At 32.5% G+C, this 12,229-nt stretch overlaps 3 protein-coding genes across 4 annotated transcripts; 1 reads left to right on the plus strand and 2 right to left on the minus strand.

Moving 5' to 3' along the window:
- Positions 1-806: 806 nt before the first annotated feature.
- LOC115236821 (phospholipase A2-like) lies at positions 807-2,942 on the minus strand. The gene is made up of 6 exons (XM_029809514.1): positions 2,495-2,942; positions 1,955-2,415; positions 1,608-1,810; positions 1,444-1,516; positions 1,291-1,377; positions 807-1,043 (listed from the first exon to the last, which is right to left on the minus strand). Exons 2-6 carry the CDS (start codon positions 2,179-2,181, stop codon positions 872-874), a joined length of 762 nt encoding a protein of 253 aa, XP_029665374.1. The 5' UTR covers positions 2,182-2,415; positions 2,495-2,942; the 3' UTR covers positions 807-871.
- Positions 2,943-3,242: 300 nt separating this feature from the next.
- LOC115236820 lies at positions 3,243-7,271 on the minus strand. The gene is made up of 6 exons (XM_029809513.1): positions 7,079-7,271; positions 6,067-6,294; positions 5,809-5,984; positions 5,366-5,524; positions 4,576-4,939; positions 3,243-3,774 (listed from the first exon to the last, which is right to left on the minus strand). Exons 2-6 carry the CDS (start codon positions 6,251-6,253, stop codon positions 3,623-3,625), a joined length of 1,038 nt encoding a protein of 345 aa, XP_029665373.1. The 5' UTR covers positions 6,254-6,294; positions 7,079-7,271; the 3' UTR covers positions 3,243-3,622.
- A 522-nt stretch (positions 7,272-7,793) lies between these two features.
- On the plus strand, positions 7,794-12,172 carry LOC115236778 (peroxisomal acyl-coenzyme A oxidase 3). Of its 2 annotated transcripts, none has more exons than XM_029809462.1 (12): positions 7,794-8,014; positions 8,503-8,653; positions 8,734-8,862; positions 9,070-9,225; positions 9,303-9,450; positions 9,540-9,830; positions 9,939-10,105; positions 10,193-10,436; positions 10,552-10,785; positions 10,892-11,046; positions 11,281-11,574; positions 11,676-12,172. In XM_029809462.1, the coding sequence occupies exons 1-12, from the start codon at positions 8,007-8,009 to the stop codon at positions 11,763-11,765; spliced, it is 2,067 nt and encodes a 688-aa protein (XP_029665322.1). In that variant the 5' UTR covers positions 7,794-8,006; the 3' UTR covers positions 11,766-12,172. The 2 variants fall into 2 exon arrangements, with proteins under 2 accessions (XP_029665322.1, XP_029665323.1); XM_029809463.1 differs by having other exon boundaries at positions 7,795-8,008.
- The last annotated feature ends 57 nt before the right edge of the window (positions 12,173-12,229 follow it).

Genomic DNA, 12,229 nt, shown 5'->3' on the forward strand with positions numbered 1-12,229 from the left:
AGGGGGGGGGGAGCGGAAGAAAGCCGAGATCCGGCTAAATTGAAGGGAGTAGAACGATTGCCCCGTACAATCCGATTGCAAGATCATTGCTGATGAATAGTAACAATTTCAATAGTGAATTTAATAAATGAGAATAGAAGATCATATTTTGTAACAAATTATTTATTTAACTTTGTAAATTAATAACTGTAAACAATAACTGTAAATTATTTAAACAATTTAAACAATTTGTAAAAAGAAATATTTTTCATAAGAACTTATTGTGACATTTTAATGTATAGAAAGTTATGTATTAAATCTATGATTAAAATTTTTAATGTTTGCAATGGTGTTGCAATCGGACTGCATAGAGCAATTGTTCTATTTGATACAGTGCGACTACACCCACTCCTAAAAACTAAGCGCACCTGAGATTCGATAGTACTTGCGATAAAATATCCGATATTTTATATTAAAGTACAATGTTCAAGCTTTCATTTGAGTTCTTTCTGAATTCTTTTGCAGATCGGGTTCGTCTACACATTTTCAAAATTGGTAAAAAACGCGTTTTTGGGGGTTTTAAATCCATTTTTCTCGAAAACCTGACGTTAGGCCATTTTGCTTCGCGGATTTGGATTCAGCCTAGAAAAAACTATAAAAAATTACTCTTCTTTTCCAGACCGCAAAATCATGCAAACCTATGTAATTCTGAAGATTAATTTTACTTTTCTTTAAACATGAAAAATTTGCGCAACGTTCACAGCGCTTGGGCTCTTACTTAGCCCGCTCCTCTCCTAATTTGTGGATATTCAATATCAAAACCTTCCATTACTATTTTAATATGTATTTGATTTACATGTATCAGTAATTATAATATATACATCGTCAAGTTCTAATATTCTTTTTTCACAGGTACAAACTTTCTTGACAATAGGTTTCTCCTTGTGTCTTCTATACATGGAACTTTGATGATATTGAAGTATATCTGTCCCATCAGATTCGCCGTTGGATGATTGGCAGCTTTTAAACATTGATAAAGCGTTTTGTCGCAAATACAATGTGACCTGTGAAATATTTGCTAATGATTGCCTTGAGGAGAGAGAGAGAGAGAGAGAGAGAGAGAGAGAGAGAGAGAGAGAGACAACTGTGAGACCATTAACAGGTAATAGATAATTTTGTACATTGTTAAGAATGATTAAGGAAATAATATAGTAAATTGTGACGCTCAAAGACGCATTGTACTAAAATACTCGTTAAAATAAATCGATTATTAGATTTCCTTTTTTACGAATTATCGATATTAGGTCTTACTTAGTATAAAAGGAGTAATTTGTAAGATTGTATCGAGTCTGCTGAGCTCGGACTTTTATAGGGCAAAGATCATGGGTACGACAGCATCTGAAAAATACAAAATTTACATTAAACTGACTTTAAAATTAACATTTTTCAAAGTTATTGAGTTACCTGTCGATGTGAGGTAGATCGCCCAGATCATGATAATTTTCAGCTATGTCACCCGTACCACACCATTTTGTGCCTATATGTATATATTTATTTAATCTTTGCCAACAAATACTGTGCAGAATACAAAATCGTGTGCGTTTATAAAAATAATATAAAGGATTGACCTGGTAAAATACCAGAGAACAGAGTGATTGAACTAGCGGCTCTGCTCAATGCGTTTGTCGGCAAAGCGGACGTGGCTTTCACTTGGAGTTTGTCCAACAATTCGCACTGTTGCATGAGTCTCGTTATCTCTTGAAAAGACACCACTTGTGGTTGTACAGTCATAGACAAATTTCGTAAAACTTCGGTAGCTTCGGATGGCTCACTGAAAGAGACATAATAACGATGCAAGTCAAGATTATGCAGAATTATAAAAAGAAGAAATAATGACTAGACATATAACTGATTAAAAACCGGTTTTGAAACGATCTGATTATTATAAGCAGCGACTTTTAAGGTAACCACTTACTATACTTCGATAATATTGCAATCGCGTAATTCATTGCTTGGACCGAGATTGATCACGGCCACTGTCTGTTCGTGGTAATAAACGACTCGTATCTCGTCGTTCGCGAGCGCAGAAGGATTCGATACGATGTCACCCAATCCCTTGAATGTGCTTCTGAAGAATGTTGGCTGCCCGGTCAAGCTGCATACTAACACGATGAGAAAGAACGTCAAGTGCATTGAATGCATCTTCTTCTTCAAAGTATCGATCTTGGGTTTTCATCAATTATTGCGTTACGTGGTTTTATACTTGTTTAAAATTTTTATATTGTACATTTTAAAGTTTTCTTCGCGACAAGAAGGAATAATTCCGGTATAAAACTCAATATTTTTTGTTTGAACTTTTCGCGTAAATGCAAAACAAGAGCAATTGCACATTTTGCAATTATTTACGAATCACATAACGATTTTTCGAAGAAGAATCTAAAAAAGAAAAAGTAAAACACTCAGGACCATTTTCTTCACTCGTGCGAAACAATACTTTGAATGCAATCAAACTTACCTCTCGTCCTCTGATATTTTATTTGGCACGTGCAAATTTTTGCGAAAATATTTTTTTTAACAAAAATTCTCTTTTAATATTACATAAAAAATTATCACGATATAAAAAGAGCGAAGTAAACTTTTTTAAATTAATTGATATATACTGTTCGCGCGTTTACGTACGTCGGGAACCGATCACAATAACGAGCTAGTCAATCACAAATAATGTGCCTGACATATAATTATATAATGCACCCATGTCCAACATCAATCGTACGGACGAACCGAACTAGTCGATCGAATGGCTAAACGTATAGGTATGACGAACACCCGCACATATTAGCTTCCCTCTCCTTCGATCGCCAAGTATTACATGGTGGTAGCGTGGTAGCGGCAACAGATGCCGGTGGGGAGACCTACATTCGTGGGGGACTAGGACGAAGAAAGTGGGACGAAACAGCAAAATACGATTCTGTGGTTTGTAACTGCAAATTTATGGAATTCCCCGTAAAAAGAAAAAAAGGAGGAGAAAGCGCGATGTCTCGTCGAATTTTCTCGCAATCGCGCGAGAATCGTAAGCAAAACTTCAAGACAAATTCTTATAATTCATATAAAAATATATATTTTATATATATATATATACTTGTGACAATTGCATTTAGAGAGAAGAAGAATTCGATGGAACGTCTCGCACCACTATTTACCTGCCGAATGTCGTCATGCGAATGTTAACAAGGCCGAATACGTAAACAATAGCGTGTTATATATAAATCTGTAGAAAAAATTTTTTGTACATATAAGTCACAGTATCTTGAGAAGATGATAATAGTCTTAAAAGTCACCCTCTTAAAATCTCTTGTTGGCTTGTTTATAATATAAAATGTATAAATTATTATACACATTGTTTGTAAATTTTTACATGATTCTTAGCGATCGAAATAGCTCCGTGACATTTTTTATATGCAATAATAACACAACGGATTGCCATCGTGTCATCACGTTTTTCGATATTGTTTTATGTCCGCAACACGGATATTAAGCGCTTTCATCGTCATTTCGAGATTATGACAATGATGGTTCATAAACAATGCGAATAAAATTGATAATTTTGTATATAAATAATTTTGCTATCGTTAAACAACGATATTTAACAGTGACCCTGTCTCAGAGAATGGCACGAAGGGTTCGATTTGTTCGCGGCGCTCGTTGGATATTGACCTCCTGTGCGAGTTGTACTCAACGTGATGCTTACGGGAGTCGCATTGGACAATTGCAGTCTAACTGGACACTGCCTATATCCTGTAATAAAAAATTAAAAAGCATTATAGTCGCACCGCGTCTGTATATAATGTGTGGTAGCAGACACAATAGTATTTTCAATATGCATGCACACAGAGTTTATGATAATAGATAATATGAAATAGAAATGTAGAAAGTTGTGTCATTATGTAAACGTAAGGCAATTTGCGAGAAAAAATGATTTGTTTCATAAAAATTTTGTTTCTTGGTTTCTAGAATAAATCTGAATCGAATTTCAGACTTTACGCGTATTTTAAACGTATTGCGTTGAAACCCATAGTTTTTTGTATAATTCTTTTGGCTAAAACATCAATATTAATTTGCATGTACGTTTATGATTAATGAACAAAAAAATGGACGTTATCATGACGTATAAGATAATTTGTAAAAACAAATGATTTGTTTTTGCAAATTAACTTGTAGTAGATTTTAAGCAAGTTTGGCGATTCAGTTTCCGGAATGAATCGTAAATTAAATATTTTATATAATCATCTGATTATCATTAAGACACAAAAAAACATATGTATAGACAAAAAATTAAATTAAGCAATTATTCATGAATTGTTAAATGTATATCAATTAATCACTCGTATATGTAACAATTATTTCAAGTATGTATAAGAAATATATACGTGTGGTAAACGATCAATTATTTACACGGATAGTTAAATAAAATCTACATTAAACGATTTAACGAATAATTTTTTTTTTTTCTTAACTTTTGTATCGCAAAATGTGTATAATGTAGATAGGTGAGAGACGCTACGATTGCTTCGGCAAAGAAACGAAAAAGCTATTTACCGGCATGATGAGGTCCGGAACAGTGGCAGCATATAGGATTATTGCGTGGTCTGGGACAAAATTCGACGCTATGCGGCTCGCCGCAGCGGACGCAACGCGGCAGGTGCCGACAATTGGCGGCCACATGCCAAAAACCCTGGCACCGGTAACATTGCAGTACACCATCCGCCGTTTGCGGTACATTCGACGTCTCCGGAGAATTATTTCCGTAGTCTGTCGGTGCGCATCGCGACGATATACCGGAGGAACATACGGTATTACCGTTGCCACGCCACCAGCGTTCCGGAACGGCATTGAAACGTGCTACCTCGAAAAAGTCCAGACCTTGACGTAATAGGGCTTCGTAATGGCCCGCGTCGAAGACCTATGCAAGAAAGGAGGGATAAATATCTTTCACTTTTTTATTCATTGTTACGTTGTATTTATATATTATATTTATATTAACAATTGTCTGCGACAGACTTATCGATCGCTACCTTTCATCTTAATTTTTTCGTTGCAAATAATGCAAGAGAGTTACCGAGATACAATTGGAAAGTTGACTTTCGAAACTTGTTAAACGTATCTTAGCTATTTCATAGAAATCTATTACAAGAAACGGTATTTTTACAATGACATAATTATGTATTTTACATTTTTATGCAAATTTAATAAGTAATGACGACATAATCTATATATTTGAGCTTGGGTAAGTATTTAATTTTACGCGTTAATTTTCATGGTATAAAATTATTATATTAACATAATAATTAGAGTGTTAAGAACAGAAAGGAATATAAGCGGTCTCTACCTCTACTCGAACAAAGTGCCGCGAACGTTCGACGTTTCCAGCGACAATTCCCTGCTTTGCCAGGGCCGAATTTATATCTTGGAGCGGTATGGCCCATGGGATATCTCTCAGAAGTACGGCTTGACGATATCGAGAATCTCTCGCTGAGAATCGTGCTACCTGATAGAAAAATATATATAAATTTGATCGAAAAACTATTTTCAAACATAAATATAGTATTCAAGAGAATATTTCACTAAAATTCAATAATGAAGGAACAATTGACGGTATAGTCTCAGAATAACATTTGATTATGAAATAGTTTAATAGAGTAGATAATTGTAAACAAAATTTTATGCAAAATAAAATGCCTCTTTGTCCAAAAAGATCATGCAACGTCTTTTAAGTGATTCTGTCTCTCGATATCTGGTAGCATTTGAAAGTAACATAAAAAAATTTTGTACTTGTACAGGTCTTCCGAACACGCGGGCTAAGTCGCCGCGTTGCAATAATTTCTCGGCGTCATTTTCTCTAGCGAAGACAGCTATCAGACCGCATGGAGTTTCAGAGACGCGCCACGTCGACAGTGGTTCGGAAGCGGCGATAGCTTCTTCGAGATGAGATCGTAACAACTCGCAACCTAATCAATTAGATTACGCGAAACACAGTAAATGGATTGTAAGTTTCTATCTTTAGAACAAATTAGATATTGCATATTGCACCTTGGATCGTGTGACCTTGGTCTTGAAGGCCGCCAGCACGCGAAATGTATAAAGAGCAGGTGAATAGTGCTTCCTCCTGAATAGTGGGAACTTCATTATTATGCGACGTCAGGTTTAAGTTTTTTTTATCCGTGTGATTATTGTCTTCAATCCTGTTTTGCACAGAAGAATTTGCGACTTGCTCCATTCTGCCCGCCAGTTCTGTACTCGTGATGGTAACTTGAATTTCTATATACATAGGGAATCAATCTTTATACACACGTATGGTTTCTATTACTTATATATTAAAAATATAATTTTTATTATAAAAATGTATTATAAATCTATCATCACATATATATACACACACACACACACACACACACACACACACACACACACACTATACACTTACTCTATGCTTAATTACTAAAACAAGTGTAATGTAATATACAAATTATAATAGGCCAATTATAGTCAGAACATAGTCGTTATCGTGCAAATATTTATGTCACAAATTTCAATTATTTCGATAACGATCACAAAAGGGAACAAATGTCGAGTCATTTTATATCATTATTGATTGTATAGATAATGAGCGTATAAAAACGTCGACGTAAATAAATTAGTATTCTTACGATCGTTTTCGAAAGAAACATTCGATCATTAGTGATATAAAGAGAAAAATAGAGTTCAAATCAATATCAAATGGTTCTTACCACATATATTTCATCAAAAAATTTTATATCCAAGTTTGTTTATTTTTTAAATATGTAATATTAATGCAGTAATTGAAATTTCAACTGTATCTATTTAAAAAAAAAAAAAAAAATGATGCTCGAAAAGAAACTCTTTTTTCATGATTATGATAGTTGAATATTTTTTTGTGCATTTATATATGATTGTAATATTATGAAATAAGCGATCTCGATGAGAGATACATGTATCGTGGTCGTTCTCATTTAATTGATAACTTTTCGAGTAATGTGCCGCAAATTTCATCTCTCTTGTCTTGAAATCGACATCGATTTACCTGAGATATCTTCTCTCTCGCTTCGTTAACGCGGAAGGATGCAATTCGGGCACCGGGAGGACCAGGAAGGAAAATACGGCCCATGCTGACGACGGACGCCATTCGTATTCTCGCCTCCCTTCACGGTATAATGATCGACAATAATGAAGAGAGAATTTCACGCGTTAATATCGCGTTGTCATCCAGTTACACATCAAAATCATGAGACTTCATAAAAATTATATAATGTATATAATTTCTATTATAATGTTGAAATTATTTTGTGATATATATTTTTAACATCGAAAATTGAATTCGCGTAAAATCGTATTCTGGATATTTTAATCCGAGATTAATTGAAAAAAATTATTGGAAATTATTATTATATTTTATTAATATTCAAATATATAGTACAGAAAAAGATTATATAAACCTTTCCGAAATATTTCAAAAGGTTACAATATTGTAAATATGTATGATATATTGTTGCGATAATTTTATATCATTACAAAAGCGTTTTAAAGATTTTCCCAAATCAGCCGTGCAGAGTGGAGTCGATAATAATATTTTTCAGTTGTTTATCTTATCGACTGTTGATTCTCTCGTAACTCTGAGAATATGGCGCTATTAACGCGTTTATTATCTTAACCTTTATATTTTCATTCTCGTTTATTATTTTAATAAAGAAATAGAAAATAAAAATCAATAAAAGAAAAGCGTGAGATGTTTTTGTTTATTCGGCTTATGAATTTTATAAACAGTACAAAGTTTATATCCAATATCAAAGTTCAATATGCATGTATGAATATATATATCTATTCTTATTGCATTCAGTTATATAAAACTGTAGACCGTTTTAATTAATGCAAGTCTTGTAATAACGTTCTGAGGAAAACGGCGATCCAATACTCTCTTATATAAGAAGAAAAACGTAGCAAATTTTATTCCAATGTACGTGTATGTATATGAACTGTTTTTTTAATATATTATCAGTATTGAAAAAGATTTATAATACCATATCTCACGAGTGTCAATTATGTCAATAATGTTACAATTATATATCGTTTTACTGTTATGTGCATTTGATTTAAGAGAAGAGCATAAAATCGTGAAAAAAACGTGCTGAAAAAACAATCTTATATGATCTTTCTATATTTAACTTTGTAAATTCCACATTCTTTTTCCTCTGTTCCTGGTCACAATAATGTCTTGTCGCAATTTTAGCTGTCTCAAAGTGCTTGAAAAAAATCTACAGAAATTTATATACATTCTTTGACATTTCTGTAGAAAACAATAATGTGCAACAAAAATTAAAAAACAAATTTTAAATATTTTTTATTGATCTTAAGGCCTTTGGGATATTCTATTGTTAAAATATTGATAGGGTTCCATAGGGTACTATAGCTTTTTCTTTAGCTGTTATTTATAATATATTGTCATTTTAGTTTCAAAAGAGGAATTAGCGCAATGTCTCTTGCCAATAATTTGATAAGAGATTTACCTAAGGGACCCTTAGATGTTTATAGAAAGAGGGCAACATTTGATTGGAAATCGTTCAAATTAACTTTAGAGAGTGAAGATGGTATACGATTTCAGGTACTGGAACTGATAAAAAATTGTTTAATATATGCGTTACATCTATTATGTAACTATATCGTAAACGATTAAATGTTTAGCAAAAATTATGGGAACTTATCAGAACACATCCAGCATTTCAAAGGTCTTCAATAGGACTAACGAGCTTGGATGAGCTTCGAAGACGCTGCAATGCCCAATTGGCGGCATTTCACCAGAATGACATAAATGTTATTAACTAAATTAATTATGTATAATTGTAAACTAATTGCATAACTTTAATTATATAATAATTATTTAATTACAATAATGTTATTATATGTCATCTTTATCATAATTTTTTTATATTAATACAAGAATATCTTTAAAAAAGTTTAAAATCTTCCATAAAATTTTTTATCAGAATTTGATGCATAATTTTTGTACAATCTTTTTAGCCACTGTATGACCAAGAACATTTTTTTTATACTTTCCAATATGATGGATCTATACCTATAAAATTAAGCATCATGTACACTATGGTACCAAATACTATATTAGCGTTAGGTACTGAACAACATCATCATCTTGCAGGAGAATTTAGCAATGGAAATGTATGTATAAACAAAATAATAATAATTATTATTATTGTAAAGTATATAATATTCATTAATGTATTTTAATTGCTTAGTATATTGCCTGTTTTGCTTTAACTGAATTTTCACATGGATCTAATGCAAAAGGTATGCGGACCACAGCAACATATGATATAGCGACAAGAAGTTTTGTTCTTCATACACCTGATTTTGAAGCTGCAAAATGTTGGGCAGGTGGTTTAGGTGAGACAAATTACGGCAGACAAGTTTAATAATGAATTAGTAATCAAGACAATAATACTTGATACATTATTTTTTATGTATTCTCGTAGGAAAATCTGCTACCCATGCCCTTATATTTGCACAGCTAATTACACCAGACAGAGTGAAACATGGTCTGCATGTTTTCATCGTACCAATTCGTGATTCAAAAACTCATCTACCTTTACCTGGTGTTACCATTGGTGACATGGGTGAAAAAATAGCGCTTAATGGAATAGACAATGGATTCATAATATTCGACAAGTATTCTATATCACATACTTGTCTGTTGAATCGTACAGCAGATGTTACCAAGGATGGAAAATATGTGCTCGCTATAAAGGATGAACGAAAAAGATATGGTAGGTATTAGCATTAATATAGAAAAAACTATAAGTGTAATAATATCGCTATATTATTTTTTTTTTTTCATGATCGATTTCATTTACATTTTACTTGTGTTGATGTAGGCTCGTCATTAGGCGCTCTATCATCAGGTCGTGTCAGTATTACTGTAATATGTTCGCACTATATGACTCTCGCGCTAACGATAGCTATACGTTATTGTGCAGTTAGGAAACAATTCGGTCCTACAGACAAGGATGATGAGTTACCAGTTATAGAATATCAAGCACAAGTATGTATATCGGATTTTCATGTCAAATTTGGATGTAGAAGATATAAAAATTTCAATTATAATTCATGCAAGACGCGCACGTTTTAGCAATGGCGAATCTTCCCTCATTTAGCCGCAACATATGCAATAAAAATATTTTCGACCATGTTTTATAAAAAGATGGTTGAATTTTCTTTGAATCGTTTTATGAGAGAAGACGGAAACTCGAGCGCTGATCTAGGAATAGAGATACACGCGTTGTCTTCCGCAACAAAACCATTATGTTCATGGATCGCTCGTGATGCGATTCAAGACTGCAGAGAATCTTGCGGTGGTCATGGATACTTGAAGAGTAAATACAAGATTTTGTATAATCTTATATTATTTCAATGACTATGTATATATTATACATATATTTTAATAATACTATAATAATAATACTAGTCATCTTATTATGTTGTTAATAGTGTCGCGTTTGGGTGACATAAGAGCTGAAAATGATGCAAACTGTACATATGAAGGTGAAAATAATATACTTATCCAACAAGCAAGTAATTGGTTGTTAAGTCAATGGACTAATGTGATTAATAGACGACCAGTGCCATCTCCGCTGGGTACCGTGGATTTTCTTGTTGATGCAGAACAAATATTAAATACCAAATTTGATCAAACTACAATTGAGGATACATTGAAACCTAACAGTATGATAAGAAATTAATTCTGTAATATAATAAAATATATATATTGTTAGAAGTGGTTAATCTTGTGAACGATTTATGCTACAATTAACATGTTTCTCTATTTTAGATTTGCTCTTAGCTTTTAAGTGGTTGGTGTGTTATTACTTGAAAAAGACATATCAACATGTAAACGATCTTAAATCAAATGGGATGTCCGATTTTGACATAAAAAACAATTCTCAAACATTTTTAGCACGGACTTTATCTCTTGTATATGGAGAGGTAAGCAAAATATGTGTATGTGTATGTGTATATTTCTTAATTGGAACAGAAGAAGTAGCAAAAGAAGTAGCAAATTACGTCTCAAACAACTTGTATCAAAAATTGTTAAATTGTAAATTATAGACTTAATTACCAAGGAAAATGCATGTGCACTTTATATATAAATTCACTGTATACTAATTTACATCGAGTAGAACAAAAATTAATACAGTTAATTTTCTTCTTTCTTTACAGCATGCTGTAATGATGTATTTTATTAGATGTTTACAAGATCCGAAATGGAAAGCAAATGAACGAGAGGTACTGACAAAATTGTGTTCTCTATTCGGAGCTGTAACTTTGGAAAAGAGATTGGGAGATTTGTATGGCAGTGGTTATGCTTCTTCTAGTAGTAACATAGACAATTTTTTGCGGGAAGGAGTTATAATATTATGTAGGGATTTACTAGACAACGCGGTTGCGCTGGTTGACGTCTTAGCACCGCCGGATTTTATTCTTAATTCCTCTCTAGGAATGTCTGATGGCGAGGTATAATATTACTACTACATTGAATATTTTACATTAAATCACTATTGCATATAATAATTACTTTCTTTTCCATATGCAATAAATTGAAAACTTTTATATAGGTATACAAGCACATGAAAGAGTGGATATTCAAAGATAAAGAAAATTTGGAACGTCCATCGTGGTGGAAAGAGATTCGATCCAAGTTATAGTATAAATACTGCGATTATATATATGAGAAATATTTCATAATTATTCGAATTCTTTTTATTTACGGGTTTTAGATAAAAAATACATTTGAGAGAGAGAGAGAAAATAAAAAAAATTCGGAATAAACGTATGGTATAAATTTACGTCGCGTTATTTACAGAGTTGTGCATATATATGTGTATATATATGCGCAACTGTATAATGTCACACGCGCGCGCGCACATGTATGTATGTGTGTATATAGGAGTAATTTGTTATATATTATGATAATTGATACCTCGATATTAAATTGTTACACAATATATTACTTCAGGTGAGGTAATGGATGCTTTAATATCAATTCTTGTTAAACTATATCTATTAAGCATTTATTATATATATAGGGAATTAAGATATATTTTAATACATATATGAAGCTTTTTTTATTATTGTTATACTGTTATATTTTTACTAAAATTGTTTACCA

Source organism: Formica exsecta, unplaced genomic scaffold (assembly GCF_003651465.1).
Source record: "Formica exsecta isolate Colony F162 unplaced genomic scaffold, ASM365146v1 scaffold26, whole genome shotgun sequence".
In the NCBI taxonomy this organism is placed as follows: domain Eukaryota; kingdom Metazoa; phylum Arthropoda; class Insecta; order Hymenoptera; family Formicidae; genus Formica; species Formica exsecta.